This window comes from Phalacrocorax aristotelis, chromosome 1 (genome assembly GCF_949628215.1).
Source record: "Phalacrocorax aristotelis chromosome 1, bGulAri2.1, whole genome shotgun sequence".
In the NCBI taxonomy this organism is placed as follows: domain Eukaryota; kingdom Metazoa; phylum Chordata; class Aves; order Suliformes; family Phalacrocoracidae; genus Phalacrocorax; species Phalacrocorax aristotelis.
In genome coordinates, this window is record NC_134276.1 from 193,851,897 (window position 1) to 193,871,769 (window position 19,873).

A 19,873-nucleotide genomic window follows, 5' to 3' on the forward strand; every position below is an offset into this window, starting at 1 on the left:
ATTCTTTCCTGTGCCTTGCCCTACTTAAAAAATTAATCTGTTTAAGTTTTGGCCTATATACTAAAGGGAATCCTAACACTTGTTTAATTACTTCAAGAAAATGATTATCAGCTCCACAATGAAACTTTTTGTACGAAGATATAATTATTCTTTATGCTTCATGAAGTTGCATTTGTCCCTATAACTTACACAGGGTATGAAAGTTTCTAAGAAAAATATCCAGAAATATGGGAAATTCTGTGATCCATGACATAAATTCACTACTTTTCATGATTTTACTGAGCAAAGGATCAGAATTACGAACATTCAAAAGTCATGAAGGCCTTGTTGCAAATTAAATCGCCCTTAATTTAGCTCATTTCCAAAACCGCATAATTAACTGGACTTCAGTGAAGCACTGGGTGAAACAGTCCAATTGTACTGAGCACCATAAGCAGACTCCAGTTCAGGAGAAATTCTCGACAGAAAATATTCTCATAATTAAAAATACAAAGGTTTATTATGGAAGATACAATATAGTCCATCATTCTCAGTAATAGACACATACAGAGAGTTACATCTTGAAAAAAGCTAAAGATAATAAAGGATGTGAACCAGACACAATACAAGGCTTTTAAACAGAAAATTATGTCTTGCAGCAAAGTACCATCTAAAGCTATTTCCAGAGAATTACGTTTGTGGTTGATTCCCCTAAAGTCAACAGTAGAAGACTTAGCAAATAATTCTTCTTAAAAAATGCTACATTATTCTCAAAATTATTTATTACCTTTCAGAAAAGAGAATGTGACTTGCAAGAATTCTTTGGTTATGAAAATCAGTGTTGTTCTCTGCTCCTCACACCCAAGACAAAGGGTTTAGATCAGCCAAAAAAGTTAACCTTATAAGGGTACTTCAAAATAAAATAAACACTGCGTGGAGTCATGATTTACCTGATACATAAATTCTGGTACCGGTGAAGTGGTATAATAATAGCACATGACCACACATCAGTGAGTTCGACTTTCAGTTTGACTTTCTGCATCAAAGTTATCCTCTACAGCAGTGAATAATTAAAAAAAAAAAAAAAAGACTATATCATGATTGATCTCTATAAATCAAAGAAGTCATTACAACACACCGTGGCCAGGCATCTCAAAAGGATGCTCATTAAGTCAAGGAGCTCATTAAGTCCCAGCTAACTGGCAATCATAAAACACAGGTCAAGGGAACAAATTATAAATAAAAATCAGGTGAAAGTGTCAGCACTTACCAAATTGAATCTTTTCATCACAAAGAGATATAGGTGGCTGACAGCAATTGCTGGCCTTGCTCTAAGTTGTAAAGTTGAAAACAAGATCATAGAAGGAATCTTCAACATCCTAAAGTGAACGTCCTGTTAATGTTCACTACCTAAGGACAAGCTTAGGCATTTAGTATACATTAGAAGATTGTGAAAAAAAGTTGTTCTTCAAAGAAAAGTGCATAAATTTCTCATAGCTATCTGGACTGTTTTTGACAGTGTCAGAGAACTGCTCTGTTACTATTCACTTTATTTTTTTATTAAGTTCTTGTGCTGATAGAAAGAACACTGTTTCTCACTGCTGTCGCACAAAGGATGGAGAGTGGCACCTGTATGGACCCGCAGCAACCCACACCCTAGCAGAACTGTCTGATGAGCTACTGCAAGATACCCAAGGGTTTAAAAGTTGAAGGGAATGCTCCATTTAGAATAGGCTAGGAAGCAAAAGCTGCTGAAAACCAGTAACAAGTTTCCAAATGGAGAGAAAGTCGCGAGGAGGAGGCTGGCAGACAATACCTCCTACTGTTACAAATAGCATGCTTGCCTGCTTAGCAGCCCTGTAGGTGCAGGGTAATTTACTCTTTATCATCAACATTGTAAGACATTTTTCTGTTTCCCGTTTGCAAAGGGCTGGAAGGAACGAAAAAAAAGGAGGAAAGAAAAATACAGAGTTTTCTGCACAAATTATAACTATACAGATTTGCTGTTAAGGGCAGCTGTTTCTCCGAGCTGCAAAATACACAGGATTTCATATATCTGATTCTCTGCTAGAAGCGCAGGCTAGAAGCCAACTCATCAAAACCTGTATCAAAAATACAATTTCAACATCTGTTTGGACTTTCACTTATCTCACTGCTCCCAGACACTATTGATTATCATTATCTGCAAGTCTCTAGTATTCTAAACAGCAGCAGCAAAGGGAAATGAAAGTGAGCATTTTCATGCAAAGACAGATAGAGGCTTCTAGGGCAGAATGAAAACTGCTGGTGCTGACTGAAATCTGAGTTTAGCTTCATCTCATCTATAAATACACTGTCAATAGAAAGGAATAAGATACAGCCTAAACTAAATATTTATTAAAACTATAATGAGAAATAAGGGATTTTGCCAAAGGAGAAAAGGTATTACTTTATCAGAGACTGGTTGCTGTCTGCAATACACTTCCCAGAAAGGCTATGGTTGTTATAATTTCCTTTGCACAGCCTTCTCCTCATACCTTTGGTGTGTCATGTGCTTGACTGGACCACAGGAACAGGATATAAAATGTATGGATGGCAGCAACTCTGCTGGAGTACACGACGAAAGTTTTTGCTTTAGCTAAGTAATCTCATCCTTGCCTTGGAAAAAATCTTCAGAATGCTAGAACCCCAAACAAGAAGGGTATAGGCTTGAAGCCTTTACCTCTCCATTCTTCCCAGCTTGAAAGATGTAGGTGCTCCTATAGCTGCTCCCAAAGAGGTAAGTGTGTCTTTCTTCCCATCCTCCAATATCTATATGAAACCAGGGTAAACAATGTGTACTTTGGAGACCTGCACAGGAGATTGTACAACCTTCAGTGCTCAAAATCAGAAAGAGTATGAGAAGGGTCTTCTCTTAATCCCACTGAGTCATTTTCGCACGCATCAGGATGATCAATCAGTCTTTCTCCCTTCCTACCTACCACAAGATTATTTCCTCTTTAATTTGCAGTTAAAAAAGAATAGAACAGGACCCCATGCTCAAAATTCTACTGTGGTAGAAGACAAAAATGAGTCACTGCAATGTATCAGTCTCTAGTATGTGGACCAACAGAGAAAAATTTGTTGATATTTGCCAACCAGTTTTGTTCCATCAACATTTCTACAATTATGAACCAAAACAAAGCAGCCTTCAAGTACACAAATGCAAGAACCTCGTGGACTGTATCATCAGAACCACTTCCAGACTAAGAAAACAATTTTTCGTTTGTTTGTTTACTTGTTCAAAGCTCTACAATCACATTTGTTTGTGTTCCTCTAGCACAACATAGACTAACAGCAGATCTTGACCATTCACAGTGACGTATAAAGTAAGATTTAGCAATCATCAGACACCACACGAATGAGGAATCCATACAGAATTTCTACTGTAAGTAACAGGTTATCTATTTTGGGGAAAAAATATTATTTTTTCATGTTTTCAAGTATTGGAACAGGTTGCCCAGAGAGTTTCCACTCCTGGAAGTTTTAACACCTGGCTGGATAAAGCTCTTAATAACTGGTCTGTCCTCACAGTTGACCCTGCTTCGAGCAGGAGGTTGGACTGAATGACCTCCTGAGGTCTTTTCCAAACGGAATTCTCCTATGCCTCTATGTTCTGTTATATAAAAAACTCACATAAGCAGGATTATCCCCCAAGCTTTCAGTGCTGCTTCATCTTGTTACCAACCTGCATATCCCAGAGGTTACCTTCATGATATAAATATATGTGACTTAAGAGGCAAAAGGAAAAAAATGGGGGAAACAGGGAAAAAAAAGAAATATTTCCTCTCTTTCCATTCAAAACACTGCTTATTCAGAAGTCTCTTTCCACCCTGTCAGTAAAGAGCTCACAGTGAAAACAGAAGCCCTCATAATTTGATGCAGAGTAAAATATTGCACTTTCGCATTATGAAAGTTGGATCTATGACCCTGAGAAGGATTAAACACCGCAGATGTTTCATAGAACACTTATATGATTACATACCACACTACTCCATAAAGGAAGTAGGCAACAATGTCCAAGATTCCTCATTTGTCCCCGTATTAAGATGGCCCATAACTACAAGCCAGCCTTCAGCATAATATGTGAAAAACAATTTAGCTGTAATCTGGTCTACTATTTTATAGACAGTGTAGGAAGCTGTAAAAGCTCAGTTTAAACGCCACAGCCACACTGGTTGGTTGCAAGACTTTCAAAAAAACCTTGTTTTTTTTAGGTTTTTCCTCCCTGAGTAGCTGCTAGTTTACAGTTGCATCACTATGAAGACTGGCCAGATAAAATATTTTAACATACCATTTACACTACTGATTAGCAATAGATTACACATATAAATCCAAATATGATTGCTGAAGAGAATGTTTGTCTCAGCCTTAGTAATTTATGAGGAACATGCCTCTTATCTAACAGAATATCGAAGTAAAAATGTACAAATTAGCTTTGTAGATGGTGTTTGAAATGAAGCATGCTGAGTTCTAACACACCGAACTTCTAGACACTGGATGGCCAAGACTATCCCGAATTCAACCACCTGTCACCCATCAGGCAGGAAATTTCTTTTAAAGATACATACACATACACACAAATGCATGTACAAACGTACATATGTAATTTATATGAGGGTGTGCAGGTATACAGACCATTCTGCAGAATCACCCAAATCACTGGAATTGTGACACTGTAAAAGGTGTCAGAAGATCCCTGTAGCATAAGTACCATATAATCTGGCATACCCTTTTTCCGAGTGCTCTCCAGCAACCAAATGATGCAGATTCCTTCCTGAGGGGTCTCATCTCCTTGGACTGTGGAGATGCACTTAAAACTGAAGGCTTCTGCACATAGGGAGGAAGCACTTGACCTGCTGCCGGGGGCGAAATACTTTGAAAACAACAGAACCGAGTGACACCGATACTTACTTGGCAGGCATTATAAATCAACTGGTGTTCCAATTTTTTGATCCCTAGAATCTGCTGAAACATTTCATAAAGCTGTTCCTTGCTCAGAATCAGTTCCGATACAGCACTTAAGGCCATTCTATTCGGCTGTTTGCAAAAGTCCTCTTCTCCCCTGTATATCGCATCGTATTTGGCTAGCCAAGAACTTAGCACTGTCTCTTTGCTTAATCCATCGATTTCTGGCAAACTTCGGACCCTCTTTTCTATGTTTTTCTTAAAAACATCTCTAAAGTCATTTGCAGAACATCCTCCACTGTGGACCATTCTTGCAACCCGGTCACTCTTGAGAAATACCTTTTAAAATAAAAAAGAAAAAAAAAGGAACAGAGAAAGTTAGGCATGGATACAAACACAAAACAATCCCTTATAAAGGGATTACAAACTAGTATTTTACTTCTGTGTAAGATGGCTTTATAAGGAAGAGTTATACAGACCAAGTTTGCTATATTTTTCACACAGAAACAAGCAACCATATTGAAAAAGTAAGTTTCTGCATTGAGCAAGTACTCTAAACTAAGTAGCTTTTAAAGTATTTATGCACAAATTTACAACAGCTAACTAGAATGAAGTTTGAATTAACAGCAGTTAATTTAAAACTTACCTACAAGATTTAATTAGTCTTTCCTCCATTAAAGCCATAGAAGTCTAAAGTACTTGCAAGTAACTCATGGATAAGCTACAGTGTCTCAAAACTCAGGAGTATTAGTTAAATTATGACCTTTAAGCCAGCCAAGAATCTGATGGAAGGTGAGACAGAAATCCAGGAAACAAAAAAAACCTGGAGAAATACTACAATCAATATTAACAATAGAGGGAAGCAGGACTCAAAAATACAGAACTGATTCTACTACTGTAGATACAGTACCGGAGACACAGTATGGGATTCTCTGTGTAAAATACCCAAACAAAAACCAACACAAAAACCCCCTCCCAGGCAAATGACAACAACAAACCAATTAAATCAGCATCAGCATTCTGTAACAGCTTTTCAGTGTTCAAGGATGGTTGCATTCATCTCTTCTAACACAGGCCTTGGTGAGGTTGATCCACCCAGGCACTGTGTGTGGCCCGCTCATTTTAGTAGCAAGTCTCATGAAATTGTTCCTCTACAAAATGCAACCAAGAAAAAGATGACACTGCAGCTTGATCAGCAGTGTAAACAACTGACATCTGCTTGGAACAAGAGATAAACTGCTCATGTCGTTGAACGGATAACTCAGGGAGAACCCCCTGGCTTCCTGCAGCAGAGGGAGATGGGTCAAGGCACTCTGCCCTGCAAGGCTTGGCTGCTGGGCGACTGCTTGGGCGCCACACGAACACCCCAAGCACTGCTGGAATGCAAAGAACAGATGTGATACCACATAGTCTAAACAGACTTCCTATAGATCACCTTTCTCACTGTTGCGGAAGATGAGTCAGCTATGTGTTTTCAGATAACCATTTTAGTCACTGAGAGCTATGAAAATGCGATGAATGGAGATGACAGCACAGTAGAGCTCTGACTCCATATGCTACCACATGTTGGAAGACGGTGTACCTATCAACCAACCTAAAATATTACTGTGCTTCATTTAGAAAACATAAAACAGCAGTAGGAGAGGAGCTAAAAAGCTGAGCAGAGAGGAGTGCACAGGTGGAAACAGATCAAGAAAAACATACTCTGAGAGTTCCGGTGCTTGTTGATGCATGTTTCCCTGTAGCATATTTTAAAATGCAGTCACTTACAAAATATATCGTTCAACAGACATCCTAATTGATGTTAAACAAACCATCACCAATACCTGCTAATTTTATTGTCTAACTGTACCATGATAGATTTCCTTTTTTGGAAACATAAGTATCTAAGGTTAAGCTCTTATTTATAAAGGGACCTGATATGGTTACTGTCACTTAATGCTGATATTAATTTCCTAAAAACACTACATAAATATTGAATCTCATTTCAAAACAAATAATAATCAGAAGTTCCACTCAACAATAAAACTTATCAACACAAACAGGTACAAGGATATTAAACCTTTCCTTGTTTTAACAGTCTGCAATTACAATTGATTCATTCCTCTAACAGCTTCACTGGAAAGCAAATAGAAAAAAATATTTTAAAAAGATTACTTCAAATTAACTTCAGCTACTTTGTATACTTTGTTCATAAACAGCATTAAATCTTCCATCACATTAGTTTGCATAGCCAGAGAGAAAGCAGATGCAGAAGAAAGAACGAAATTAAGAATATTTATAGCCTCTTCCCCACAAAAATCTCATGTTTATCCAAGATTACACAACCCTATGTATTGCTAATAGAACTGGATCACTGTAATGAAAAAAAAATCTGCAAAACACACACTGTAAGATCATCAGAATATCATTCATCTTTCATTACCTTCTTTCAGTCGTATTATTCAAAACCATTACTCCAGAATGCAGGGGCTGAAAAGCTGCTAGCATTTCCCTTGACTTATGAGCCAGACTAATTAAAAATTTATTTCTGATTTTGAAGTTGATTTTCTAGGAGACCGCAGGAAAAATATGTTCCATTTTTTCAGTAATTACCTGTGGAAGGGGAGTACTACTGTAACATTCAGTGCCCACAACATTGACAAATGATGACATGTTCATGTTGAGCAAAACAAGTTTTTATATAGGTATGTGCAAATACAAAATACATTTTCCATGTATCCCTGACCTTAAAATATTCCCTTCTGAAGTGTTTCACATCACAAACTGTATTTTTATTAAATATTCAAGAGTTATTCCAAGATAATTCTTTTGCAAAAGATATGGCGGATGTTAAAGGAAATTACCCAAAATATAAACCCAAAGTGTGGATAATTGACTACAAAAAGTACATGGTTCGTTCTGAAAAGGAACCCATTGGACCTGAAGCTTTTACTGTTCTACTCCTTTTTGAGTGACATTTTACCAATTTTTTCCTGAGAGGAGAAAAAATGTAACATCATCTTTAAAATGAACTATTTGTATTTGAGGTAATTAAAAAATAATAATAACATTTGAACAGAAAGACTCAATTTTTAAGACTTTGTTTGCAACAGAAAACCATAAAAGAACAGAAATTCAGTTGGGAGTGTAGCATATGTGCCACAAATTTGACACAGTAAGATGCATTAAAAAGCTATTTAATGTCTTGTTATTCCTGTTCCTGAAAGACATATGGTACACTTCATGTTAAATTCAGAATCCTTTGCTTCAGTTACATTTCTTGAGATTTGTCTCCTCAGTTTCAAAGCTTTTCTGAGCTATTTTACGGCTGCCTTTTTTTTTTTTAAATTCTAAACAGAAGTTTACGGGAATTGCTACTATATAGAGAATGCTATGCCACCAGTTTCATGCCAATGGAGCTGTTGTTTCCACCATTGTTCCAGAAAGCCCGTCTGGCTGAGTACCTGTGGGTCCAGAGTCTAAGCTAGGACTGCAGAGTGAGATACATACATGCTTTACAACACTGGCAGTACTTTCTTGGCTGTCATTTTTACAGTGAAATACATAAGCTATAGTAGTCTTAACATAGCTCACCACTTTTTCTTCAATGTGGATTATATGCACAGCCCAATCATCCCTATTAGGGAAAATATTTGTGTTGTTATCCATCTTTAAAGCAAAATTATAACTAAGTACATTCACTAAATTGTTGGCTCTTCTTCCCTTTATTCCTGTATTTGGATTCTCTGACCATTAAACTTAATTCAAATTACATAATCATTCAAAACTGTCCAGTGTTAAAATATTATCTCAAGTTTGTCAACACTAAGGGGGAACTGAAGAGAAAAAAATTATTAGAGGTTTGAATGTAAAATATAAAATATCAGAAAAAGTTATTTGGGGGACAAAGATATCTATTTCTACAGGGAACTAGATTTGGCAGATCAGCCGTGATTGTTTGGAAATCCTTGTATTATTTAGAAATAATTTGTCATGAGTCAAAGTTTTTAATGAAGTATTTCCTGTTTCTACCAACATTTTCTGGACTTCCTCAAAGAAATCCTAAGGTAATGCTCTTTGTTAGCTGGCATTTGAACTTTTAGTGTCACTTTTGGTTCCTTAAATCTAAGTCAACATCAGCTCTTCATATTACCCTCTGCTAACAAACTATCAAACACCAAAAGGCCCCACTCTATTAACACATACAATGAGTTCAAGAAAAAATAGAAAGTTAAAAAACAGGGTTTGGTCAGCCCAGTATATCCATCTCGAGGAACTTTTTCAATTCACATTATTTAAAGCCCTTCTAAATACTCTTGGACTGAGCCATATATACAGTCTTTGATGGATAAAGTTCTCCTCATACCATAACCATTCAGAGATGATCAGGTAAGGAACTGAAAAAAAAAATTCTTCCATTTCTTCTTCTCTTAAAATTACAGAAACAATTATAATTTGCATCTACCTACTGAAGTATGGTTTAAATTCACTTTTTATCCAAACGTTATACATATGCAATGTCACATCTTGCAAATGCATATAAAAAGCTTAATTCCAACTAGTCTTTAGCACTAGATAGTTACATTAAAAGTATATTTCTGTTTAGAGATGAAAAACCATCATTTAGCAGTGCCTACAGCTTGAGAAAACATTGGACATTTTAAACAAAAAACTGCTTTTACATCTTCTAGCACCTACCACCTGAATAATATTTCTATTTAGCAAACATCATATCAAATTTAACTAATTATATCTACAGGCAACAGAAATATGATACTCATACTCTACTGTAAAGTCTAGAAAAAACCACAAGCAATATGCAAAAGAGTTTGCATAAACTCAACTGTAGATAACCTTTGCCTTTTCTTTGTAGACAGATTAAATATGAAGTCCATTAGGCCATACATTACAAACTTTTACATGTGTTTTCTTTCATTTCAAATACACATACTGATGGAGTTTTCTATTAAGGTCACCTTTTTAGCCAGTTTGGAAGAAAAAACCCAAATAGTTATAAGTACCTATAATGTTTCTACCAGCTTGTGTAAGTGGTGTTATTAATAAAAAATAACGTTTTGTAATTCTGCCACACATACCAGTAAAGAACAACCTTTCAGCTACTTGCTTATACATCAGTTCCAGCAGAGCCTGACTCAGCTTTAGGCACAGCACCACTGGCAACACACTAAGCTCGCACTGACCAAATTGTTTTACCAACTCTTTTATTCTCTGGCAGAAAACTTTGCAAAAGGGTTTGATAAAGAGGGAATTTAAGATCTAAGCCTCCCCACTTTTTAAACAAAGGATTGCAAAAACAAGCAAACAAAAAAGAAGTGTGCTCTAAACAGTACATTACCTCAAAAGGGAAAAATATTTACACATTAGGATTTTTACCCAAAATCTCACTTTCATACTGACATTCTTTTATAAAGTAAAACACAGAAGGTAATCCCCCCGTATTTTTAATGGCAAAAATGCATGTACAATACACATCTCTTGCAGAACACCACTGACATTTGTGGTATATCCAGTCCTATAACATAAAAATCCTTGGTCTTGTAGGTAATAAGTTATAACAGAACACTTTTTTCAACATAAAATTGCCTTCTTATTAACCATGTGAAAACAGAAATTTTAGTTTCAGGAAATATAAGTGTGTGTATATATAAAAATGCGTATGTATCTGTTTAATGCATGTGCGTACACACACAGAGAGAAAAGCATTGCAGTCAGTCATGTTCATCCATATCCATTTTGGAGACAAACTGAATTCAGCTATGACTTATTGCTTCTTATATTCTGAGTACAAGTTTTGTGTGGTAAAATAGGATTTTGTTTAAGCAAAACTTTGTTTGTTCTTTTAAAATTCAAAATGGTGCTGAAAAGGGCAGAAGGACCACAAGAATGCTTTCTCAGTCTCTGCAAAGGAAACTCCTTACTCATGGGGCTCCTGTACACCTCCTCGTAGTGCAACTGCACTGACACTCTCCTTTTTAATAAGCAAAGCAGCACTGGGAACTTCATTTGCCACAAGAGCAGCTAGAGATTTTTCTTCATTTTTGACAGTCACTGCCTTTCCTCTAGCTTTGAGAAGATCACATTTACACTCTAGGCACATCCAACGTTTTAACAGCTGTGGCTCAATACACCTCTCATGGAAAAGATGGCTGCAGTTCAAAATGCACACTACGATTCTGGCTCAGTAAACTTCTAGACATACTAGACATCATCTGACCCAGCTTCCTTATCACCTTTCTTTACAACACATAATTTAAGGTGCCTAATAGCTTTTTCCACTTCTGTTAAATTCTGGCATTACTGGATCCAAGACCTTGGTATCCTGCATGTTCCAGCACAATAAGAGGTGGAATAAAACACCACAGCCCTTACACACAGAGAGAGCCTCTAAATCATGGTTCATCCAGGAACTGTAGTAGCTTCCTACTTCTATGGCTATGATGACTTGTATGCCATTCTGAACTAAGCATAAAATGTCTTTGCCTTCCAGCTGTAACAGTATCTTCTGCAGTGATGCGGACCGTAGGAAATGCTTCATTGCCGACACTTGGAGACTTGTGATTGCACAAATTGCTCAACTGACGCTGCACGCTTTATTTTGCTTGTGAAAGTATGCTATCTCCTTCTAACTAGGACTATTGAGGGCTCTGCTTCTGTTGGCCTCCTAAGGAGCTGCAAGCAGTGCAGCGTGGTCATTTGGGTAGCACCACCAATCCAGACACAGCCCTTAATGCTGAAGTTCTTCCAAAGACTCCACCAGGCGCTGACTCCCACGCTGTCCTCTTCCCGGCCTGGAACAAAATGCTCCCAGTTCATGGGCTTGTGATCAAAGCAGACAGGGCACCATCAAGACTGCAAAGCATAACCTCTGGGAGGATTTGGCCTCTCTTTTCCAAGCCCCAGTCACATCCTGTTCATGAAGAAATACACTTTAAGGTCATTTTTCCCAGTTGGAGCTGGAGCTTGTCACAGAGGCTCAGACTGCTGGGAGCTGTGTTTCTTCACCATATTAGTGCCACCAGTGATGGCACTACTGCTCTTTAGCTGGTGGGCTCCTCCCTGGGCAGGTGGAATCCACTTCCTGTTCCTGTGTTTTGTGGTACTGCCATGTCAATCTCCCGTGCTCAGTGCAGAGAAATAAGATTCAAAAGATCTCGGTGAAGGTGGGGATAGACCCACTGTCCCCAAAATAACAGCTGCCCCAATTTCATCTGCTTGTCATTTTTACTTACTATACAACGCTTTAAACCTACATTCATCGAATATCGATGTCCCACATAAACCTTTAAAGTTTAGTTTAATCTTTCTTTCTCTTAGGGGGGGAAAGAAAAAAAAAGAGCAAATTTCACTGTAAGGCATGTAAGGCAAGTTCAGCCTCTAAAAACATCACACATTCCACCTTTCAAGAGCTCCCAGAGCTTTTAAACCATATTCCACACATAAAAGTGTATGGCTAGACAAGGGCCAAACACTGTCTCTCCTACTCGGGCTCAAAGACTGATGAGCCAGCTAGTTACGTGGATCTCCAATGTATTTATCCATGCCTATGTGCTGCAACTGATGTTTGGGGCCTCCTGAAAACACACTAATGTTAAAACTGAACTTTTTCATAACACTAAGAAAAAAAGTTGTCAGATAAGGCTTACAGATATTTCTCTTTGGAGACTTTTTTCAGGAGAACCTTATCAAGCACAGATATACAACTACAGAGGGCAGCATTTTGTCCTTAAGGAATCATTCTTGTATTAAAGGGCATTTATTTTTTTTTTTACATTTGCTTGCTTGAAAGAAAGCTAGAACTATACTGATTAATGGCAACTATGTCATATTGGAAATTGTCAATTAAAATAAAAAAAATATAAATTAATAGAAGTGCCTCTTTGATAAAGGCTGAACAAGGGCAAACAGGACTCTAACGGAAGTCCAAGGAACACTCAAGTTTGTGAATGCTTTTCAGTTCCTGATGTGTTCTCCACTCAAGCTCCTGATGTGCTTCTAGCATTTACCAGAAGTCTTGAGTTGATGACACACAGAATACATTTTTAAAAATGGCCAGCGGTTTTCAGGGCTAAATTGAGCTCTAAAATGTCTGCAAAAGACAATAATTCTCCTCTAGGAACTAAAAGGAATTGAAGTAAGTTTCTCTACTTAAAAATTCGATGTGACATGCATCCTTCTGCTGTGCTAGAAGCATCACAATGCAAAACAAAGCATAGGGCATTTACTGTGTGATATTAAATAGCACCTTTGCTGCTACTGCAGCAGCTCCTCAAAGCCTGTTATACAAAAGCTCATTAGCAACTCTCATTGCAGTCAACAGCTCTCACCCACTTCTTAAAGTTCTTCCTGTTCCACAGGAATAAAAATATTCCCCATTTCAGTCATTAACATGAGCAATGTTCTCTGGGACCAGCTCACACAGCCCTCAGTAGTTCTACTGCATTCTGAAACCGCACAATGCATTGCACTGAGAATTGGGGCTAGTCTGATGAAGGTGCAAAAAACTTCTGACATTTCGGAGAACAGCTTCCACAACTACATATTTTAAGAACAAAGGCTTATGCCTAGTAGGAATTAACATATATTATAACCAACACTGTTTGCTGCTATACCCTGGAGCTGCAGAAAAAGCTATTGTTTCAGATATGATGTGCAGTTATAAGAGTCTGGAAAGAAATAAAAAAAACACTTGAAGAATTATGAAGTTGATGTTTAGATTAGGCTTATTCTGATCAACTAATCAGACTACAAGAACAAGATCCTTTTGGATCAAAAATAAATAGCTTATGCAGTAGCTTCATACATCTAATAATACACATTAATTATTTTTATGCTAGTTGAATAAAATTACTGCATTAGCCATTGATCCAGCATTTAGATTCTAAGAAGAGACTAATGGATAACAATGCATTTTAATAACTACTTTGAATAACTACTGGTTGCTAAACATGAGTGGAAATTGAGATGCTTACTGAGATTTGCTCAGTATTTTGAAATCAGAAGTATTTTTTTATGTTTTTAGAAAAAAAATATTTATAAGACTGGCTTGCAGGTCTTCTTCCTCCCTTGTTCCCTTTCACTCCCTAGAAATATCCTCCAGGCACGATGTTGATTCTTTTTCAATGAAATTAGCAGTTCAGGGGCCATTTTTCTTTATCTGTGTATGTCTTCAGAACAGAGCCCTTACCTTCAGGTAAAAGCAAAAGATACTAAAATTTTAAGAGATCACACTAATAAACTCCTATTTCTCTATTATTCTATTTAAGTATTTCTGTCACGATTTTGTTAATCACAGGTTTCTTCTCCTAAAAATACACTACACTGTACAGTTTCCCCTAATTCAGGGGGAAAAAAAAATGGTGAAATAGAAAAATCTTAAATTTTGGATAACAGCAAGTTTTTTTGTTTGTTTTTAAAGCCTCCTTAAAATATCACATTACATTAAGGTGAGAAAAGGAAATAAAATTTAAAGTAATAAACCATCATTGTATGAAGAGGCATAATCTTCATTTAATAGTTTTCCTCTTTTTTTTTTTTTTTAATATCATGTTTGCTACCCTTCTGGACTATGTTAAGCTATAATTTCCTCTTATCAAGAGTAATGGTTCAGAAACCATCACAAGCTGGAATCTTTAGAAAGTTTACTTTGTTTTCTTCAACTCTTTTGGGCAATATCATAGCTGCATGTCGGACATTTCCCACAGCTTAGCAACCAGCTACCTGTAAAAAAAAAAAACAAACCCAAACACTAAAACCCAAACTCTTGCAAATTAAAATGTGTGCTACTTCTCTATGCTTACATGCTCACAAGCATACTACACAACACTGCACTGGGATTTGTTTCTTTGCCTCCTTTTTCAAATTGGCACAAGCAATTGCCCAAAGTCTTCCCAAATTTCTGTTCCCGATGGCTACACATTTCAGAGACTCATGTACTGCAATGTTTGTGCCTTGGGCACAAGAACTAACAGAGCTATTGTGACAATCACCATAAAAAAACCCCACAAACCTATTTCAGCCAGAAGCAGTGTTTTCTTCTGGATTCATTTACTAAAGTTATCCAGTTGGCCTTTGGAACAAGCATATTTATCCTCCTTTCAAGGCTGACAACAGCAACAATAGCTTTTGCACCCTTGTGAGACGTAGCAAGTTATATACTGTTGCCTATATGAGCATAGTTGTTAATTACTTTAGCAATAGTTCTACTTGCTACAGCCACTTTTATCTTCTCTTCGAAAGTACAGTCTCCCCTTCTGCCAAGCCCCAGAGTTCACTGGCTGAAGTGCGCTGAGGGACTTTGTGCACTGTGGTATTGGCCTCAGGCTCCAGAGGAGTTATTCTCCAAATATCACCTGGATGTACAGCTCCATACTCCAGCTTCCCCGCCAAGTGACTTTGCTCACCCAGGCACTGAACGTTCGCGTGGTTCAAGATCCGTGCGGGCCGATCCACACCCACGTATTCAACACTGGCAGCCAGAAAGAGGCAAATCCTCTTCCCCAAAGATGAGGCTCGAGTACCTTCATGCTAGACCCTGCATAAGGCTACCTATAAGCAAGCAATTACAAAAATGACTTCTCATCTCCCTGTTGTCTGTGGCAGGGAGAAATTAGCTGATAAGCAGGTAAAAGGACAGCAGAAATAGACCTGCATATTTCAAAATGTTATGATGCTTGGTTTGTTGAAACAGAAGAAACAGCCTGCTGTTAAAAGAAGTCATAGTAATTCTGTGTTCAGTAATGGGACTGGGACATCTGACGTGCTGCTAGGAAGAAAGCACTGTTCCCTCTGTATGTTGCTTTCCTCCTGGCTAGGATATATTAAGTCTGCTGTAGACAGTGCCATGAGGTCTGAAATCACACCTATACAGTCCACTCATCATTCCTATTTAACTGTGGGAATAAATTCATAAATGTCACTGGAGACAGAGCAGTTTCTGTACAGGCCTAGGCTCTTCTATCCCACAGCTCTCTCGTGCTAAAATAGCCATATTATCTCTGTAGATGCTTCTCAAGACCTTCAGATATAGGAGAAAGAACAGATTGCACAGAGTGGATCTAGAATAAATCATTAAGTTCAATAGTTCCTAAACAGAAATGGTACTCCAGCTGTCAGCCTGCCCAGGGGAAGATGTTAATTACCCTCATAGCAAGAGAAACCTAAACTCCATGCTAGGCATGAGATATTTCCAACATCTATCTTTTTAATGTATTGACTAATACAGACCATAAGCACAAGTGAAAGTATTTTATACTGAACAACACACAACCCCAAAGGGTGGGAGAAGAGTTTTATGCTTTGAAGCACACATTTGTTTGTTTGCAAGTTAAATGCAGGGGTTCTCTTGTCACCAAGCCAGGCAAGTTACCACCGACCTATTCTTATGCTATTTTCCCAGTTTATTCAAGACTTGCCAATTAAAGCAGACATGAAACTATTTCAGCATGGAGATACAAAGCAGAGGTTTTCCTTGACCATGTAAGGACCTTCTTCCACTGTGTAAGGCCACAACATGCTCACTGCCCTTGGTTATATCCATCACCATCTACTTGGCAAAGAAGTCATTTGCAAAGCCCCTTTTTGTCAAAGTGCGTTTTCTTGGTTAGTAAAGTGAAATTCAGCAAACACTTGGAGCTCATCAACACATTGCTTCCAGAGTTCCTTCCCTCTTTACAGAAGAGCTGAAAACTTGCTCCCCAGTATGCTGATCTTGCCTGTCCAGAACTCCTCCCTTTGGGGACCAATGGAAAGCTCCAGGTGGCAAGAATGTCAAAGGATTTATTTTAGCTACCAAAAACCATAAGAAGGCTGTTAACTTCAATGTATAACACAGCATGCCTTGGAGACATCACTGAAAAAAAGGCTTAGCCTCACTGCACTATTGGCCCTATTTATTTTCCAGCAAACAAATTCCAGAAAGGAGGTGTTCAACACTGACTGAGGGAAGAAGGTGAAGGCCAACAAAAGCAGCTAGAAATAATAAAGCAGAAAGAAGAAAGAGGAAACTGAAGACTGAAAGAAACAGGCTTCAGAAAGGAAACATATATACACAGAAATAATGAGCAGCAAACACAGCCATGCTGAAAGGATTAGAAAAATCATTTACTTAGCACACTTATTTATTTCCCAACCACAGAAGATTACTAGTTTATGCATAACTACCTCCTTTGGTACCTGCAAACTTGAGAAAAACACAGCTGTTCAAAATCAATAGCCCACATTTCCTTTTGCCTTGCTAAGGAACACCTCCATTTGCTGACTTTTTGGTGTTTATTTAGTGCTGTACAGAATACAACAAAACCCAGCACTTTATCTCTTATGATAGTGTTTATCTCTTAGGGTACAATCTTTCTAAGTACAAGATCCAATTTCTTGCATTAACTTTGAGAAAAACCAAAGTAAATAGGCAAGTACAATAAAGAAGGGAAAACAGCCTTCACTGAACTTTTCTCTAGAGTCACTTGTGGTTCTAATTTTTATTCAACTTGACTGAAAAGTGGAAGTTATGTAAGTGACAGTTTTCATCATTGGTGTTGCACTGGGCTCATTTTGTCAGCAATGAAAAGAATTGGCTATTTCATTTCCCTATTATCAGTAATGCTCTCCTGCATTAACCATTTTCACCTAAGTATGGATTAATACTTTCTAGTTTGAACGAACATACTACTATATCTCTACTTTTGAACATAATACCAGGCAGCCTATAGTCAGAGCAGCTCTGCTGAGAACCTTTCAGTCCCTATTCCGCACCACCACCCTCAATACTTTAAAATGAGGACACTGCTTCAGAATATATATTTTTTACTCAGCAAGATCACGTTTTCATTTCCAATCTATATATTCTGCCAGTGCAGATGAATGCTCAAAAAGCACACAAGCAAATAGAAATTGGTCTGAAGCCACCCAAAACATCATCACATATTATTTTTTTTCTGCCTCTGTTTCAGCAACCAAAAAAGTGTCAGCAAACTGACAACTTAAGCAATGCACCTGCCACTTTCTTCCCCTTTACTGTTTAGTTTTGGTGGTTTATTTTTTGGTGGGATGGAAAGGGCGCTGTTGGGTGGGGAGAATGGTTAAAGCACTAAGTTCACTCTGGGGTCTAAGGAAACCGGGAAAGAATTGACACACCATGAATACTGCAAAACTTGGATAGTCACTAGAAAACAAAGACAAGAGTAGACCCTCTTAAGCCTTGCAAGGCTAACTGATGATGTCTCATCTTTTAATATAGCATCTTTCTCCTACTATGATCCCCAGGAACACATGGGAAAACATACATGGGAAAACTCAGCTCCTTTCCATCTTTTGCATCCCGTGAAGGGTGACATTGTTTTAACAGTATTTTTGAGAATTAGAGATTTTGAGAATCGGTAGTGTACAAAAGTGGCAGAGAGGAGGTCCTCCGAGAAAGAACCACAGCTGCCTACTTCCTAAACCAAATAGAAAGGCAGTCTGCACTTGTCTCCTGTATGACCCAATAGCTGCTAGGATAATCTACTGGGATTGTTTAAAAAATAATCCCGTCATTACTAAAATGATGGAATAAGAACAAATAGGCTGAACAGGAGAAAAGAAGGCAAAAACTGCTGTAGGCACCAAGAGCTGTATGACTGGAGGCAAGTAAATAAAGAAGAGATGCAAACTAGAAGATTAAGGGAGTAAAACCCCATCTGGTCCATAACTTAGTAATGTCTAAACTCTCAGCAAAGAGAAAAATGAAAAATCTTAGTATTGTACCTCCATCTGTATTTACACAGGAAGAGAAAGGAACCATTCAGAGGTGAATAAGGACGAACAGTCCTACAACCCATGTTTAGCTATGCAACTCACCCATTTTTGACCTCTTTCCATGTGCTGGGAAAGGGCATGCTCATCCAGAGGACAACTCAGAGCACTTAACACAGGCCCTGATCTAAAGCAATCCTTGGGGGAACCTCTCTCTCCACAACAAGGACAGAGAAGCTCACAAAGATTAATTGTCCAGACGGTTCTACAAAGCATCTCAAGGCAAGTGGTGCGAATGCTTTCCAAAAGCTTCTAAACAAGCCAATCAGAAGACTTCAAATCATTTTGGGAGAAAAAGGATGGAACAACATGGTCAAGTTTAAGTGCAAGCTGATGTGATAGATAATAGTTGCTTCATGATGACAACATATTTGGTGTTATAGAAATTGCCTCCTTGCCCCACAAAAAGGACAGTCTGTACTTCAAAGTGTTTCTCTTAAGAGGAGGACATGAAAAACGGAAAATGAGTGAAAATGCAGGCAGGGACAATGCATCATTGTGCTTGGGGAACGCTTTGCTTTGTTTTTACACTTAAAATGCATTATTATTTGTCTGGACATTTCTCTTACAGTGATACCATCTCATCACTCATTATAATGCATTTCCATTCTGGAAAGTGGTACACAGGTTATACAGAGCTGCCAGACACCAAGCCATTGGCACGTAGGATTTAGCTGTTAACTGTAGTCTTACAAATATTTTTATTCCAATAAAGCTTTCTTTAAAAGTCTGCCTTTATTATAAATACATTCCCCTCTCTCCCCCATTATAAGGGGTAATCTTTGTGTGTCAAAAAACAACAATACATTTTCCTTGATTAATTTTTCACAAGGGTGATCAATTCATGGTATTGGTAGAAAAGTTACAATACACATAAAAGCTTCAAAATGCTTTCTGAATCTTAAATCCTTCTTTAGATTTAATAATCACCCAGCTGGCTACGCTTCAGACAGCAATGCTTCAATGGGAAGATTAATGAACATTTGGTCTGCAGTTTAATCCCCCTAGATTTTAGCATGCAAAGTGCAAACTTTTATAAATTAGACTATTTTTATGCATTCCAATTATATGTCAAGGTCCAGATAGCTTTAATGGTAACTTTGAGGCTTCTTAGTCATAGTTTGCTCTCTATCTTTAGAGTACTTAAGTTTTTGAAAATATTAATTCACTCCACTACAGT

General features: G+C 37.7%; 1 protein-coding gene across 15 annotated transcripts in view; it reads right to left on the reverse strand.

The window, feature by feature from the left end:
- The window catches only part of CADPS2 (calcium dependent secretion activator 2), a 319,788-nt gene that overhangs the window by 206,418 nt on the left and 93,497 nt on the right, over nt 1-19,873 (reverse strand). For all 15 annotated transcript variants that reach the window (XR_012658617.1, XR_012658616.1, XR_012658615.1 and 12 more), the window contains exon 3: nt 4,912-5,244. Coding sequence is in view for 12 of the 15 variants with exons in the window: in XM_075081181.1 (XP_074937282.1) it covers nt 4,912-5,244 (333 nt within the window). In the remaining 3 variants the exon portion in view is untranslated. The remainder of the gene's footprint in view (nt 1-4,911; nt 5,245-19,873) is intronic.